This window comes from Peromyscus maniculatus, chromosome 22 (assembly GCF_049852395.1).
Source record: "Peromyscus maniculatus bairdii isolate BWxNUB_F1_BW_parent chromosome 22, HU_Pman_BW_mat_3.1, whole genome shotgun sequence".
NCBI lineage: Eukaryota > Metazoa > Chordata > Mammalia > Rodentia > Cricetidae > Peromyscus > Peromyscus maniculatus.
In genome coordinates, this window is record NC_134873.1 from 17,486,349 (window position 1) to 17,502,901 (window position 16,553).

Below are 16,553 nucleotides of genomic sequence, written 5' to 3' on the forward strand. Positions count from 1 at the left end.
AGAACTCATTTCGAAAAAACCCAATAAATAGTAAGTGCCAGCTTATTACTAAGGCTAGGCCTTGTGCTGAGGATGGACCCGAGGCTTTGTTCAAGGTAAGCATGTGTTCTACGACTACATAGCTCTCTCTAGCCCTTGGCTTTTTGACTTGGTCTTTCTGCTTCTGCATCTGAGCAGTGGGGTTAGAGGCCCGGGCCCACCATATCTGGTTATGACATATTCATATCCCTCCTCATTCCTAGCTCAGGTACTACACAAAATTAGTGCTGACTCAAGACATGAGTGTAGCTAGAGTTTTCCTGGTCCTGCCTGGCCCACGGTCAGGACAAATCTTTCTCAGTCCCGCCAGTCAGTCCTGCAGCTGCTCAGACCCAACCGAGTAAACACATAGAGACTTATATTGCTTACAAACTGTATGACCGTGGCAGGCTTCTTGTTATCTAGTATCTTATATCTTATATCTTAAATTAACCCATTTCTATTCATCTATACCTTGCCACATGGCTTGTGGCTTACCAGTATCTTAGATGTTGGTACTCATGGCAGCATCTGACAGCATCTCCTGACTCATCCTTCCTGTTCCCAGAATTCTCTTCTCTCCTTGTCCCGCCTGTAATTCCTGCCTGGCTATTGGCCAATCAGCATTTTTTTTATACATAGCGATATCTACAGCACATGAATAGCTTTTTAATTGTTTAAAAAGTTTTTTTTTTAATTATTTAAAAATTATATTTAGGTTTTTGAGACAGGGTTTCTCTATGTAGCCCTGGGACTTGGGACTACAGGTGTGTGCCACCATGTCCAGCTATTATTTTATGTGTATGTTCATTGTGTCTGTGTGTATGTGCATCGCATGCGTGCCTGGTGCCTGAGGTCAGAAGAGGGCATTGAATATTCTGGACTTAGAGTTATAGATGGGTGTGAGCCAACATATGGGTGCTGGGAATTGAACACAAGTGCCCTGGGAACTGGCCAATGAGCTACCTCTCCTGCCCCAGTGGTTGTTTCTGACACTAGCTCTCACTTTGTAGCCCAGGCTGGCCTGAAACTCACTATGTAGCCGAGGCTGGCCTTTAATCTGACAGAGACTGGCTACCCTAGCTGGGATTAAAGGAGAGCTCTGGGAGTGCCACCACTTTGAATATCTTTGATGCTTACACAAAACATCTTCCTCCAAAGTCCTGGCTCCCTGGAGCTAACCACCCAAGAAGGGTTTCCACGGACAGGTTCACAGTGGGTGATGAGGGGGATGCAGAGTGTGGGTTCCTGACTGAAGAGGCAGAGATGCTCTAAGAGACACGAAGGCAGCAGCGTTGTGGGGGTCGGGAGTAAGGTTTTATTGACACCCCCCCCACCCCCACCCCCGCCCCCTTTCACTGGTCACTGCTCTTGACTCGAAGGACAACAGGCACAGAGCTACACGGGATCATGCCCAGTTCCGTGATCACCAGATCCACGAGTTCAGGGGGAGTCACATCATAGACCAGATTCAACAACCTGAGCGATGAGCGGTCCTGCCAGTTAGCCAGGGCCACCTGTTCTCCCCGCTTACACTGCAGATCGTCGGGGTCATCTGCAATGAGAAGTGGGTCCGTTGACATGCTCGTAGAAAAGAAGTCGGGGTTTAATTACCCTTCCCCGTCAAGTCTCCCCAGGTCCCCGAAGCCTCAGTTCTGCTCTGCTTACCCAGCTCGTTAGAGACAAAGGCATCCGTCTGCACACGTTCACAGAACTTGTATGTTTCACAGCAGACCAGGACTGGAACATTATGTGCTCGAGCTACGAGGGCCAACTGTGCTGTCCCTACCCGTGACATCACAGATCCATTGGCCAGGAGTGCATGGGCTCCCAACAGCACCTTAGAAACCTGTTTGTTTAGACAACGTGGAAAGGGAAGAAAAAAATGTCACGTTCTATCAGTGGGTGACAAGGTCCCCTGCTTCGGTCTGAACAGCAACACTCAGCAACACACCACGTTGACTGCTCTTAGAAAACAACTTGTATCATCTCAGAACAGGGAAACTGCCCTGTTCCTTTTAGTGGCTGATACTTTAATATAATCTTCCTGTAATGACTAAACTGTGCTATTGTATGTAGCAGTTGCTTTTTTTCTTTCTTTTTTGTTTTGTTTTTCGAGACAGGGTTTCTCTGTGTAGCTTTGCGCCTTTCCTGGAACTCGCTTTGTAGACCAGGCTGGGCTCGAACTCACAGAGATCCACCTGCCTCTGCCTCCCGAGTGCTGGGATTGCCAAGTTAATGGGCAACTAGTTGCTTTTTTTCTATCAAGGATAAAAGGGGAGGCAAAGGCAAGCAGATTTCTGTGAGTCTGGGCCAGCCAGGACTACATGAGATTGTCTCCTAAAAATAAAAATATAGGCTACACAGAGAAACCCTGCCTCAAATAATAATAATAATTTTAATAATATACTAATATATCATTATTATTATTGTAAATAATATAGTAATACATCATTATTATTATAAAGGTAAGGGCCAGTGAGGTGGCTCAGTGGGTAAAGTCACTGCCAAGCTCGACAACCCGAGTTCCACCCTCAGGATGTAAACATGGAAAGAAAGAACTGCCTCTTCCAAAAGGCGTTCTCTGACTCCACATGGGAGCCAGGGTACACTGCCTTCATCTACCCCTCACATTGCTCACTCCCCTATACCTGCCCCAGTGCATAAATAAATGTAAAACAACCAAAGAACAGCAGGTAAGATTATGCCTGTGTGACTAGACCCCTCCCCTTCACCTTTTTCTCGTGAGAACCCTCACCTCTGGGAGCACATAGGAGGCTGCAGGAATCAGAAGGTAGGAGGTGGGGACCCCGGCGCGGACCAGAGAACGGAGCATGTGCCTTCCCTCCAGTCGGGGCCGACTGTCCACCACCACCACCCGAAAGAGCCTGCCCTCGGCCCAAGCTTCCCGGAGAATCCGTGACACCAGAGAGGAGCTAGATATGGATGGAGAGGAGATGTTAGGAAAGTGACTAACTGCTGGCCAGCCTGTTCACAAAGGCAAGGGGCAGACTGTTCTCCTGACCGACCCCCTCCCCAGTTTTCTCAAGTCAGGTGTTGACCATACCATCCATACACCAGGATCACGTCTCCATCACTGATCTTCTTAGAGGCAAATCGTGAGATTGCCTGAGCTGCGAGCACAATCTTCTCTTGTACATACCGATCAATGGCTTCTCTAAGTTCTGACTTGGCCTAAATGTTGAGAGAACATGGATATAAGTCACACTCTGGTCGTCATGCTGTATGTACCAGGCAGGGTGGCGCACACCTTTGATACCAGCACCCAGGAAGCAGGAGGATCTGAGTCTGACCAACTTGGTCTATATAGCAAGCTCCAGGACAATCAAGACTACATAGACTGTCTCAAAACAAAAATCATCAGCTGGGCTGGAGAGATGGCTCAGAGGTTAAGAGCACCGACTGCTCTTCCAGAGGTCCTGAGTTCAATTCCCAGCAATCACATGGTGGCTCACAACCACCTGTAATGAGATCTGGTGCCCTCTTCTGACATACAAGCAAAACGTGCAGACAGAACACTAAAATAAATGTTAAGGAAAAAAAAAGGCCAGGCAGTGGTGGTGCACACCTTTAATCCCAGCACTCGGGAGGCAGATGAATTCGAGGCCAGCCTAGTCTACAGAGCGAGATCCAGGAAAGGCGCAAAGCTACACAGAGAAACCCTGTCTCAAAAAAAAAAAAAAAAGTCAGGTGGCAGCGGCGCACGCCTTTAATCCTAGCACTTGGGAGGCAGAGCCAGGCGGAGCTGGTCTACAGAGTGAGATCCAGGACAGGCACCAAAACTACAAAGAGAAACCTTGTCTCGGAAATAAATTAATAAAATAAAATAAAACCCCAAAATCATCATGCTGTATGCTTGAATAAGTATATAACAACGGGCCTGGACTGGGCCCCCAGATGCCAAGAGCACAAGTCACTTCCCTAAGCGGGGACTAGTGACGCCGAGTGGCGTGTCAACACATGTCTTCCGGGAGTTCAGAATGCTGCTGCTTATCTTAACCAGAGGCAGATGCCTTTCCCATTCCCAGAATCCTTCATCACCTCCTCTTCCCGCTTGGAGCTGCTCATGCCGGTGATCTCCTTGTTCAGGAACTTGATGGCGTTGCACATGCTTGCCGACAGGGGGCGGCATTGGGTCAGGAAGCTGCAACAACAATACCTCCTGTTTGTGCACCGCCTCGCGGTAGGACTTAAAGAGAGGGCAGAAGGAGGAAAATAGTGAAGGGCGTACAAAAGGACCAAGTAAGGTGCAAAGGGACCCGCACGGCCGTGCTCACCTGATGTAGGGTTTTAGTTTATTTACAAGATCCCTGGAGAGTTCCTCATTGGGAGGTGTGGTGTAATCCTGAATCACCTATGGAAAACACACAATCAGATCAGCAAAATGCTCCCTAGATCAGGTCTCTGAAATGGGACAGAGGCGACCTCCATTGGTGAAGTGTTCAGAGTGTGAGTCATTCCTCCCTCGTCCCAGAGGCCTCTGCGGGGAGGCATGCTGGGACAGTCTTGCGGCGTGGGGTAGAGACACAGAGGATACGGGACATACCTGCTGCAAGGCTCGGAGCAGCGCGATACACCGGGCGTTGGAGCCGCTGATGAGGCCCTGGGAATACTGCAGCCCGAGTCGTACCACGGCTGGGTGGATCACAGAGCATGGGACGCTGATGGGATGGTGGTGTCACATACTTTTTAAGGGAACTTGAGGACCGCTTGCCCCGTGCCCCTGATAAAAAGGAACTTCCTTCACTAGTACAGACCCCCCCCCTTGTCCTGCAGTTTGGCCTTGAGTTTATTCCCCTCCCACCTGCCACATCTCATCTCAAATTCCCAGCCACTTTTAACACTGAGTTCCTCAATCTCCTAGACTGAGAAGTCAGAACAATTTCCCTAAGATCCTACCTCATGTACTGGGTCAAGGAGTTTTGTCTGCTGTACTGGGGTAGGTGGGAGAAGAGACTGACTTTGGATCCATAATCCTTTCGTGTAGGAACCTTGACAAACCAAAGGAATGTGATCAATAATCCAGAGTTCAAAACTTACAGGACAAAGCTGGAAAGGAAGCAAACTCACTCACTTCTTTGACCCCACTAGTCAGTGGGGTTCCAGACCTTTCATTGCCCAGGGCAGTTCTCCGAGGACCAAGCAACTTCCTACCTGTTGTCGTTCTGGTTTTCTAATAAGCCTCCTCAGAAGTGTGGGGTCATCGGCCTGGGTGTGCTCAGGGAGACGTGTCGATCCTGAAAGTTAATGAGCTGTTTTTCAAGACGCTCTATGTCTGGACATGTGTTTTCAGTGCTTAATGGGGACAGCAGGAAATTAGGACGTTGGGAAGATGGAGCAGGGGGAGTCCACAGGAAAACTTTAAACTCTTGCCTCCCAAGGTTAAGAATGGGAGCCGGGCGGTGGTGGCGCACGCCTTTAATCCCAGCACTTGGGAGGCAGAGCCAGGCGGATCTCTATGAGTTCGAGGCCAGCCTGGTCTACAGAGCAAGATCCAGGACAGGCACCAAAACTACACAGAGAAACCTTGTCTTGAAAAACAAAACAAAACAAAAAGAGACTGGGAAGCCATGTGGGTACAAGAATTTGGAGTAAGTGAAGTCTTAACACCAAGAGAAGATACCTGCGGTGGCCTCTCCAGCTGTGCTGGGGCAGACCTGAGGAGGGGGTCCTCCTTGTTCCCCCTTTTTCGCCTGTTTCAGGGCCCGCTCTGCCTCCTGCTTGGCTCTCCTTTCCGCGCGAAGTTCGGCCTTGCTCCGGCCAGCTGGTGGAACTTTCTCCCCGGCAGGGCCTCCCAACTGACTACCAGGTCCTGGGGGTTCTCTGGTTGGGTCTACTAAAGACAGAGGGAAGAAGTGCCCAGGCCCGAGGAGGGTGATCTCTCTGTTCCAACCAAAGTTTCCCTTTTAGTTTATCTAAACTATTTTTTTGTCTCTATGTATCAGTTGGCTGGCCTGGAATTCACTGTGTTGACCAGGCTGGCCCGGTTTGCCTCTGCCTCCGTCTCCCAAATAACCTCTTCTGTACTTGCTCAAATCAACTTGATTCTGTCTCCCCCACGAAAGCCCTCAACCAGCGTCCTACTCCAGTTTTAAAACCTCCGCGCACCTTGACACTGAGCTGCAGATACAGAAGAGCCAACGTCTTGGTCTGCCCCCCTTTCCTCCTTCCGTTTCTTCTTCTGCTGTTTCTTTTCTTTCCGAAGCTGAAGCTTTTCTTCTTGGGTCATCTCCCGCCCCGCTGCCTGGGACACAGACAGCGTAACTGCTCTTCCCCAGGCAATTCGAAAGGCTTATCAACACTACTGGATGCGTACTAGGTTCCCGCGGGGTTAGGTCCCTGATCCTCTCTGACTTCTGTTACAAGTCTACATCTCATAAGGAGAGAAACTTCTTCGGAGCCACAGTCACATACATATTAAGCTCTGTAAAAATCCCGCCTCTACTGAGAAATGAACTGAAAGGGGATGGGAGATGGGGCCGCATGAAGGGGACACCGTTTTCTGCGCAGCGCTTGACAGGCGACTTAGCAGAGGTCTCCCTCACTTACCCCAGGCCGAGGAGAAAGTTCTGCCTTCATTTCGGATCTCGACTCTGCATCAGAAAACAGGGCACAGAGTGAACCAGAGAGGCTCCGGGAGAGCTTGGGGAGAGTCGTCCGCGCAGCAGGCTGCTGGGTTGGCATGACCACAGCTCGGCTGCGGGGCGCGAGGCGCTCCGGGATCCGCGTGGGGACGCACTGCGCGGCAGGATCAAAGGACGGGCCGGGGATGGGGCGGGGAGGAAAAGGGTCAGTCACCCTTCTGGGAACAGCCGGCAAGCCGCACCGAGCTGCGCCCTAGATCGTGCAAACCAGAGCCCGGCGACGCGCAGAAACCGGGAGGCAAGGCCCAGAGGCGCTCGGGGCTCGGCACCAGCGACGGGAGCTCATCTGCTCCTCTACCAGTGGGTGCATCCAGCCTCTCACTCACCCTCGCGAACGGCCACCGCCACCGCAGCCATGACTGTCGGCCCTAGGCTCCTCCCGCCCGAGGTCACTCAGACTACAGCGCCACCTGGGCTGTAGGGTCCCCGGCCGCCTCCCGCGGAGGTAGCCCCCGGCGGACTACAACTTCCGGCGTGCACCGGGGCCCGCCCCGGACTACGGGTCGCGGTGAGGACCACGGGACCTCGGGTTGCCAATGAGCAGCGTCTCTGGCCCTCGACTACAGCTCCCGGCATGCCGAGGTGGCTGCTCGCAGAGCCGACGTCCAACAGCCTTCCCACCTCGGAGTTCAGGCCCCCCAAAATGGCGAGCTGGGCTGCGGAGACGCGCTGAGTGGCGGAGTCGAGCGAACGGAGCCGCCACGGCCCTGGTCGTGCCGGAGCTCTGCCTTAGGGGGAACATGCACTTTTCCATTCCCGAAACCGAGTCCCGCAGCGGGGACAGCGGCGGCTCCGCCTACGTGGTGAGGAGCTGCTAGAGCTGGGCCGGGGCGGGGATAACGGGCCGGAGCCCTCGGGGCGGCCTCCAGCCTTCGAACCTCCCGGGGAGCCCTCTCTCCTGTCTCAGCTTCGTACAGAAGTCATCCCAAGCTCCCATCGGTTCCTTTGGGCGATTGCTTCCCCCGGCCAGGCCGCGACCGGTGGTGGACATGGCTGTCATCTCCGGGAGGGAGGCTGCCGCACTAGCGTCCGAGTTTCCCCAGAACCTGGGCCTTCTGCTTGGATCTTGGCCCTGGGGGCGTGTGCGGGGTGGGGGGGGGGGGGAAGATAGGCTAAATCCCGGGAAGTCTCGGCACGATTCCACGGACGGATCTGTCAAGCAACTTCGGGCCAGGTTTCTGGGGGGCAAGAGGTGGTTCGGACTTCGACCCTGAGATGTTTGCCTGCTTTTTTGTGTCCTCAGGCCTATAACATTCACGTGAATGGAGTCCTGCACTGTCGGGTGCGCTACAGCCAGCTCCTGGGGCTGCACGAGCAGGTGGGAGGAAAAGCCCCTCTCCAGATGCAGCTTCGAGCCCCCCACCCCACCCCACCCCCCCGCCCCACACCCATGGACATTACTCCCCTTTCATTGCATTCCCCTTTAATCACTGCCACAGTGGGAGGTGTGCCTTGTTATCGTGACGTTTCGGGAACTCCCCCAGCAGCTTGTGTCTCACAGTTCCTGCTCCTCCCTATAATCACGTCCACCTTTCCTTCTTTTCTGAGCTAACTGCTTTTTCAGCTTTTGCCCCTGTGTGGGGAAAAACGCGAACCCACAAGCACATTCCTCTCGTCACCTAAGCTACAACCTAGAAATTCCTTTCCTTCCTTAATACAAATCCTTCACCGATTTCCTTGTTTCTTGGCTTCTTTCGGTGTCACGGATCTGTGATACAGTGTTTCCCTTCCTCGCCAGATGGTGAGCTCTGTGTTTAACTTTGTAGAGAGCCCTGGTTCTGCTGACAACTAGTTGTCACAAGTTCCTGAGCAGATTACCTCATTTCTACAGGTCTCAGTTTCTCCCAATGAAAAATAGACTGTTTAATCAGCAAAGTCCCTTCAACACACTGTCTGAGCATATTGTGACTTTATTATTTGTGCATATGACTGTTCCCTATAAATGTTCTCTACTTCCTGTGAGGGTTCAATGAACAGTCTTGCTAGATAAATCAAAGGGCTCCTGGACCCTATGAAAACCCACCCTACAATGTGAAGGTGCTTATGCACATCAATACATAAAATTTATGCTCAAGATCCATGAGATAGATCCTGACTCTGCCCAAGTCAACTTCTTCTCGGATGACCACTAATAGTAGTTAGAGGAACCCAGGAGGATGTGGTGAGTCTCATATGCCACCTCTCGGTTTCTGTGTTTATGGGAAGAATTTTCTCTCTCTCTCTCCGCGCAGCTTCGGAAGGAGTATGGGGCCAACGTGCTTCCTGCATTCCCCCCAAAGAAGCTTTTCTCTCTGACGCCTGCAGAGGTAGAACAGAGGCGTGAGCAGTTAGAGAAATACATGCAAGCTGGTGAGTGGACGGATGAACTCTAGGCTGTTTTGAGGACCCCCGGGGACAGAGAGAGTCAGATGACTGTCATATGCCCCGTAATAACAGCGTTTGGAAGCCTCCTGTCTAGTGTTACCTAATTAGCAGAGTGAATAGCCAGCGCGGATTTGAAACTCCAGACTAGTAAGGCAACCTGGAGATACTAGGATGACACTAGTTGTAAGAGTACTTCAGATTGGCGGGGAGAGCTCTGTATCTGATATGCTTTAGATGACCGTCATTGTTACTTCCCTAGTTCTGTAGCCTGGACTCAGCTTAGATGGCGGCCAGGGGTGGGGCAGGTGAAGAATTTATGCAAACAGAGGTGAGGTGAGGCCAGCTGGGGGATGTGGCAGGCCACCATCAGCCTAGGAAATGGGGTTGGGGGACCTACGGAGAGGAGGACTCGGGGAAGCCAAGAGTGAGTCCTGAGTTACTTGAATATCCTTCTCTTGACCCCACAGTTCGGCAAGACCCATTGCTTGGGAGCAGTGAGACCTTTAATAGTTTTCTACGTCGGGCCCAACAGGTAACCCATATTTAAGAGAAAGAGCTGATGGGGGACCATGTCATTTTAATTACAGTTATTACCTGGCATGTTTTTTTGTTTTTTTTTTTTTTAATGGAACAAAGCTTCTGTTGCACCATTGAAGTTAAGGGAAGCCCAGCCTGAACTTCAGAATGATACCAGAGGGGGTTAGGAAGTTAGGGTGCATCTGAGCTGGACCCTAGACCTACATAACAGGGTGGTGCCTCCCGTCCTTATTTGTCCATACAGGAGACGCAGCAAGTCCCCACAGAGGAGGTTTCCTTGGAAGTGCTTCTCAGCAATGGACAGAAAGTTCTGGTCAATGTGCTGACTTCCGATCAGACCGAAGATGTCCTGGAGGTGAGGTGCATGTTGGGCACAGCCCCTCTGCCCAGTGGACACCCGGTCCTGCACCAGAACTAGCTGGTTGGATAAGCTGTACTTCCTGTTCCCAGGCTGTGGCTGCAAAGCTGGATCTTCCAGATGACTTGATCGGGTATTTTAGTCTCTTCCTTGTTCGAGAAAAAGAGGATGGAGCCTTTTCTTGTGAGTGCCTCTGGCCTTTACTGCTTCCGCCAGCGAGTCCCGCCTGCCTCTTGCCAGGACGGGACATTTCCTCCGAGCACTTCCACTGGTCTCCCTTCCTCTTGAGTCTGACCACACTCTGCTTTTTTCGTCCGTAGTTGTACGGAAGCTGCAGGAGTTTGAGCTGCCTTACGTATCTGTCACTAGTCTGCGGAGTCACGAGTATAAGATTGTGCTCAGAAAGAGGTCAGGGCTGGGCCTAAGTGGGAGAGGGCCTGGGTTGGATTGCTGGGCCACACGCGGAGGTAGCTTTATCTGGGGGGGGGGAGGGTGATGCTGGAGGTTTTCCCCACAGCTCCCACCCTTCTGCCGTTGACCCATTATTGATGAGCCCATAGTTGGAACTGCTTCTGCTTGCCCATTTTCCATCCTACCTTTGCCTTAGCCCAGGTTAGCCCTATGACTCATTTCTGTCCCTTGGCCTCACAGTTACTGGGACTCTGCCTATGATGACGATGTCATGGAGAACCGGGTTGGCCTGAACCTGCTTTATGCTCAGGTGAGCTTCTGCCTCTGAACCCTTGCCCTGAAATGACTGCGACACTCCACTTAACCAAGAAAACTCCTTCCACGTCTCTGGTTCCCAGTTCAGGGGGAGGTTCCTAGAATAATAACTCTCTATCAGAGCTCCTGGCACAGCCTGGCCTCGCTGATCTGATACGGTCAAGGTCTCGCTGCGGATGGCCCTCCGAGCGTGGTCAGGCTGACAGAGCTCACTTTGATCACGTCGTTGGAGCACTAACCGGGAGCCCCCCCTCCCGTTCACTGTCTCCGCTGTATGTAGACCGTGTCGGACATCGAGCACGGCTGGATCCTGGTCACCAAAGAGCAGCAGCGGCAGCTCAAATCCCTGCAGGAGAAAGTCTCCAAGAAGGAGGTGAGCTTTTTGCCTCGTCTCCCTGCAAGGGTAAGTCTGAGCTACCTACCCCCTCTGGACCTGACCACTCTTGGTGACCGTTTTTTTTTTTTTTTCAGTTCTTGCGGCTGGCCCAAACTCTGCGGCACTACGGCTACCTGCGCTTTGACGCCTGCGTGGCTGACTTTCCAGAGAAGGACTGCCCCGTGGTGGTCAGCGCAGGCAACAGTGAGCTCAGTCTCCAGCTGCGGCTGCCTGGCCAGCAGCTCCGAGAAGGCTCCTTCCGGGTCACCCGCATGCGATGCTGGCGGGTCACCTCCTCCGTGAGTCGTTCTCTAGTCTCGTGAGACAACTTCTAGTCACGTTCCTATTACTGAGCTGGAACTGTGTCGCTAAGGCATCCGTGATCCTCCTGCCTCAGCGTTCCAAGGGCTTGGATGAGCACGCCTGGCTTTCTTCTGGGAGCTGGGATGAGAGGGGGAGACATTCTGAGATGGGACCTGGCGAGCCTTGAGGTTCCAGGCTGCAGCGATCCACAACTTGGCCAAAATGAACTCAGCTCGAGCCCTGTTCCTCTTTCAGGTGCCGCTTCCCAGTGGCGGCACGAGCAGTCCAAGCCGGGGCCGGGGTGAGGTGCGCCTGGAACTGGCTTTTGAATACCTCATGAGCAAGGACCGTCTACAGTGGGTCACCATCACCAGCCCACAGGTGTGAGCCCGTAGGTCCCCAGGTCTAGGCTTCCAGGACTCCATGTGAGTGGGCGTCCTCGTGTCAGGAGATCTGGCTAGGGATGAGGTCTCCAGTCAGACTGAGCGAGCTCTCTTCCTCCCCTCAGGCTATCATGATGAGCATCTGCTTACAGTCCATGGTGGATGAGCTGATGGTGAAGAAGTCCGGGGGCAGTATCAGGAAGGTAAACGGCACCAGAGACCCGGCGGCCGGCCGCGTGGTTTTGTGCTCTCCTGTTGTGTTCAGGGAGGGAGGTTCCTCTCGGGAGGGAGGGGAGTGGCTGGGCTCTGAGGAGTCTTCCTGCCTTTGTCAGCACTTGGGTCTGTCCTCAGATGCTGCGGCGGCGAGTGGGGGGTCCCCTGCGGCGGTCAGACAGCCAGCAAGCGGTCAAGTCCCCGCCACTGCTTGTAAGTGGACGTCAGTCAGCGCCTTGGCTCCCAGCCCTGCCTCGCCTTCCCTCCGCTCCTCATCTAACTGCTCTGCCTCCTTTTTCCCCAGGAGTCGCCTGATGCCAGCCGGGAGTCCATGGTCAAACTCTCAGTGAGTTCCGGGTTGTGAGGTTTGACTACAGGGGCTCACGGGCTGCCGCCCCCTGACCCCCCCCTGCCCACCTCTGTTACAGAGTAAGCTGAGTGCTGTGAGCTTGCGGGGGATCGGCAGTCCCAGCACCGACGCCAGTGCCGTCCACGGCAATTTCGCCTTCGAGGGCATCGGAGACGAGGATCTGTAATGTCAGCTGCCTGGACGTCTGCCCTCTGCCCCGAGGAGATGCCCACAGACTCGCCCTGTGCCTATGCTCCCAAGTTAGGGGAGTCTTTTCCTAGTCCCTTCCCACTTCTCCTTTTTTTTTTGTCCTCTTGGCCAGGGGCCTCCTAACCTACCTTCCCTTTTCCTGGGCTGGCTACACAAAAGATCACTGTCTCTTTCTCAAGAGCTGGCCCTCGATGCCAAATTAGCATTTAGTATTTTGCACAAAGTCCAAGGGACCATGGCTGCCTGCCTTGGGGAGGAACTGTTGCTCCCCCACGGGCTGCTTCTGGCTTCTTAGGGCCAGGCCATGGGCAAAGGGTGGGCAGAGGTCTGTGGATGGTCTGACCAGCTCCCCGTCATTAAACTCGGCCTGACTGCTGCCTACCTCTGGTTCCCTCTCACCGCCCCTCTCTCAGCAAGGGCCGTGCTCAGGGGGAGGCTTGTTGCCACTGCCAATCCAGCGTAGACATGGCTTTGTTAGTGTTTCCTTTATTATAAAGCACTGAAATAAGTTAAACAGGTGAGAGGCTGGGCGGTCCCCCAGCCAGTTCATCCATGGCCCCTGGGAGCGGTGGCGGTGAATCCAAGGGCCTGATCGCTGAGCTCATTAAGAACATGAGCCAAGACCAAGCCCCCTGGTCCATATGGCCCCCTGCCCGTGGGATTCAGGCTGGTCCATATAGTGCCTAGGTTAGTCTGTGTGGAGCCCCTGGCCAGCGGGGGAGGAAGGGGAAGGTGATTTCTAGTCCATCTGTATAAAATGCAGGAGAGGCGGGGCTAATTCCTAGGGCCCCGGGTCAAAGAACCTAGTTCAAGGTGAGTCTGTATGGAGAGCCCTGCTACCAGTAGCACCTAGGGCTGCCGGACCCCGAGTGCTCAGAACCGAGGGGGGGCTATGAGGTGGGGCCCAGCCCTCGGGGGCAGAGAGGCCGGGCCCTCCTGCACCCCCATGGCCATGCACCTTCTGATGGCGCTTGTAGTTGTCCCAGTGGCCGGTGGTGTAGGCGCAGGTGGCGCAGCGGAAGGGCTTCTCGCCCGTGTGTCGCAGCATATGGCGTTTGAGGTTCATGCTCTGGTTGCAGCTGTAGCTGCAGAGGCTACACCGGAACGGTTTGTCACCGGAGTGGATGCGGCCATGACGCTTGAGGTTGGCCAGGTTGCCACAGGCGTACGGGCAGAGGGGGCACTTGTAGGGCTTTTCTCCTGTGTGGACACGCTGGTGCCGTTTCAGGTTATCCAGATGGGCAGAGGCGTACGGACAGCGGGCACAGCGGAAGGGTTTCTCACCACTGTGAGTCTTCATGTGCCGAGCCAGGTGGTTGGGGTAGTGAGTGGCAAAGGGGCAGAGGCTACAGGCGAAGCCTTTGTCACTGGGGCCCTGGGGTCCCCCGCTGGCACCCCCTCCGGCCTCTCCTCGCATGCAGCGCCCACACATGGCAGTTCCCAACCGGCCGCCCTCACCCTCCTCCAGTTCTTGACCACAACCCCGGCAGGTCCAAGGGAACAGCAGCTCCGGCAGTGGTTCTGATCCAGTTCCACACAAACCCTCCCCTTCACCCCGCAGCTGCCCACAGTCGGGCAGGAAACTGGCACCACCGGGTGGCACATGGAGGCTCAAGTCTGGAAGGAGCAGAGCATCTGTGGGAACAAGGAGACGTGGGCCGTGAGTCCAAGTGTCTCACTCCCCACCCACGTCCCGGGATCCCCGGTGGTCTGCCTTTTACCTTCCGATCGCCGGGGCATGGTCCCCTCCTGCTCCGTGGGACTGGGGGGCCGGGCCGGTCGTGGAGCACAGCATCGGAAGCCACAGGTCGGGCAGGGAGGCGTGGGAGGCCCCGTGTGGGTGCGCTGATGCCGCCTCAGGTTGCCCAGGCTGCTGCAGGCAAAGGGGCAGTGGGGACAGCGGTAGGGCTTCTCGCCAGTGTGGGTGCGGGTGTGTCGCGTCAGGTTGACGAGCTGGGCCGAGGCGTAGGGGCAGCGGCCGCAGCGGAACGGCTTCTCCCCGCTGTGCGTCTGCATGTGCCGCTTCAGGTGGCTCGAGTAGTGGGACACGAAGGCGCAGAGACGGCACGAGTACAGCAGTCGGGGGGGCAGCGGGGGCCCCCCACCCGGCCCTCCTGCCCCACAGCACGGCCCCTCACCTGCCGGCCCCCCACACAGCTCACAGGCTGGGCCTGGCCTCTCACCCCTGGCCTCCCCTGGACCCCGGGCTGGCTCCTCAACTTCGCTCTCCGCACTCAGTGCCCGGCCGCCCCCAGACTCGTCGTCGCTCAGCCCGTAGGGAAGTCCAGGTCTGGCCCCCTGGGAGTCTCCTGGTGAGACAGAAATAAGGGGTGGGGGGGAAGAAACATGGTTCAAGACCAAGTTCTCGTTTCTGGCCTCACTTACCAGCCCCACCCTTCATGTGAAAAACCAAACCAAACCTTTAGATCTCCCCCAGGAATCTAGGTCTCCCTACTTTCTGACCACCTCTCTGAGCCTAATGACTGACACGGGCGGACCTACACCACTTCCGCTGAATGGAAAAGATCAAGGGCTCGAAGAGGGGTGTAGACCGATGTGAAACGTTAAATCTTGATAAGAAAAGTAAAAGTACAAAAGACCCTGAGATCGGTTTAGTAAGCACTGGTTTTTGTATAAGGCTGATCATAAAATGAAACCCATCTCAGGAAGCACAATTTGGAGAAAGTGGAAACAATGTAATGCAACTCAACACAGAAATGGCAGCTTCTTTACATGGGGGCAAAGGGGTTCACTCCCTGACTTACAGATACTCAGGAAGAAAAGCGAGACCTGAAACCTCTCCGCACAAAGGGTCTGCTGCTGCAGATGCAAGAGTTAAGGGCGGCTTTATTCACACACGCCCCTTCCAAGAACCTCTTGAGGTGCACACACAAGGAATGGGCCAGGGGCAAGGTTACTAAAAGGGCACCGACCCACCTTTGTGTCCATGCCACCCCGGCCAAGTGCCGCCGGGACCCCTAAGCAACCCAAGTGATCAAGTGTGAAGCCAAGCCAGTCCTAGGCTGCAGCAGGAAGTGGTGTTTCGGCCACTGGCGCTGACTTCTACGAGGCTCAAGTCACCACCAACAGCCACTAATCGCTAACCCCCACCCCTAAACACACCTTCCGAGTCTCTCTCAAAGCCCATGAGCTGGTCGTTGTGGCCGTCCCCTTCCTCCTCCTCCTCTTCCTCCTCAAACTCCAGATCTTGGCCTAGTAGCAGATCGCTCTCCAACACCAGGGCCCCGGGTCCCTCGTCGAAGGACTCTTCAGTGTCCACTAGAGAGAGGAGGGTGCTGGTGGGATCTCCCTCCCGGGCCGTGCCCACGACCCCGGCCAGGGAGCGGGCCATCGTGAACTAACCGCACTTCCCGCACTCGGTGACCCTCTCGGGCTCCCTTGGTACTTTGGGTAGGTGGCTGGGCGCCCAGCTCGCCCGCCCCCAAACCTCAGGAGCGCCCCTCCGCCCTGACCTGAGCCCACGATACTGACCCCACCCCTGTTCCTCCCCGCTCCGGGCCCCTGACCCCTGACCTTTGACCCCCTCGCATTTCACGGGCTGCGGGTGGCTTTGCTTCCTCCGGGGCATCGTGACCGGCTCCAGCCCGACGCGCCTCCGGCCCGAGGCCGCCCGGCCCCGCCCCTCCCCGCCCGGCCCAGCCGCCGGCCCTCGCTCTCAGGGTCCTCGAGCCGCCCCCATACAGCGCTGCGGGCCCTGGGCAGCCCCCGGCCCCGGCCCCGGAGCCCAGCTCAGGTCGCTCCCGTCGCCGCCGCCGCTTCCATTCATGGAGCCCCCTATCCCCCTCCGGAGACCAGCTGGTACCTCCGTACCCGCTTCCGCTTCCGCCGCCGCACAGCCGCACGGGACGCGTAGTTCGTGGGATGCACAACGGGAGCGCGGCCGCAGCGTGACCGGGAAGTGATTGCGCTGCTCGGCGAGCCGACCAATGGGAGGCGGCCGGAGGAAGGCGGCCGGCCAGGCAGGCAGGCGGCACCCCGCCCCTCTGCGTGCGAGCTAGGAAGCCGGCGGCGCCGGGGTGTGAGCCCCGAG

The 16,553-nt window shown here is 55.3% G+C and overlaps 3 protein-coding genes across 12 annotated transcripts; 1 reads left to right on the forward strand and 2 right to left on the reverse strand.

Moving 5' to 3' along the window:
- Positions 1–689: 689 nt before the first annotated feature.
- On the reverse strand, positions 690–7,132 carry Eif2b4 (eukaryotic translation initiation factor 2B subunit delta). Of its 7 annotated transcripts, none has more exons than XM_006995521.4 (13): positions 7,010–7,115; positions 6,589–6,632; positions 6,148–6,283; positions 5,663–5,872; positions 5,194–5,276; positions 4,939–5,030; positions 4,586–4,700; positions 4,317–4,393; positions 4,081–4,183; positions 3,086–3,213; positions 2,777–2,954; positions 1,687–1,867; positions 690–1,573 (listed from the first exon to the last, which is right to left on the reverse strand). In XM_006995521.4, the coding sequence occupies exons 1-13, from the start codon at positions 7,038–7,040 to the stop codon at positions 1,374–1,376; spliced, it is 1,578 nt and encodes a 525-aa protein (XP_006995583.1). In that variant the 5' UTR covers positions 7,041–7,115; the 3' UTR covers positions 690–1,373. The 7 variants fall into 7 exon arrangements, with proteins under 7 accessions (XP_006995583.1, XP_006995581.1, XP_006995582.1 ...); XM_006995520.4 differs by having other exon boundaries at positions 1,316–1,573; positions 5,663–5,875; XM_076559288.1 differs by having other exon boundaries at positions 1,316–1,573; positions 5,663–5,875; positions 6,148–6,279; positions 7,010–7,109.
- Positions 7,133–7,140: 8 nt separating this feature from the next.
- Snx17 (sorting nexin 17) lies at positions 7,141–12,883 on the forward strand. Its single transcript, XM_006995518.4, has 15 exons — positions 7,141–7,486; positions 7,927–8,001; positions 8,915–9,032; positions 9,515–9,579; positions 9,829–9,939; positions 10,035–10,125; positions 10,263–10,350; positions 10,594–10,663; positions 10,949–11,041; positions 11,140–11,343; positions 11,603–11,728; positions 11,856–11,933; positions 12,082–12,156; positions 12,248–12,289; positions 12,372–12,883. The coding sequence occupies exons 1-15, from the start codon at positions 7,220–7,222 to the stop codon at positions 12,477–12,479; spliced, it is 1,611 nt and encodes a 536-aa protein (XP_006995580.4). The 5' UTR covers positions 7,141–7,219; the 3' UTR covers positions 12,480–12,883.
- A 287-nt stretch (positions 12,884–13,170) lies between these two features.
- Znf513 (zinc finger protein 513) lies at positions 13,171–16,351 on the reverse strand. Of its 4 annotated transcripts, none has more exons than XM_076559287.1 (4): positions 16,334–16,351; positions 15,626–15,781; positions 14,224–14,811; positions 13,171–14,137 (listed from the first exon to the last, which is right to left on the reverse strand). In XM_076559287.1, exons 2-4 carry the CDS (start codon positions 15,648–15,650, stop codon positions 13,311–13,313), a joined length of 1,440 nt encoding a protein of 479 aa, XP_076415402.1. In that variant the 5' UTR covers positions 15,651–15,781; positions 16,334–16,351; the 3' UTR covers positions 13,171–13,310. The 4 variants fall into 4 exon arrangements, with proteins under 4 accessions (XP_076415402.1, XP_006995579.1, XP_042123223.1 ...); XM_006995517.4 differs by lacking the exon at positions 16,334–16,351 and adding an exon at positions 16,037–16,190; XM_042267289.2 differs by lacking the exon at positions 16,334–16,351 and adding an exon at positions 15,866–15,988.
- Between the last annotated feature and the right edge of the window lie 202 nt (positions 16,352–16,553).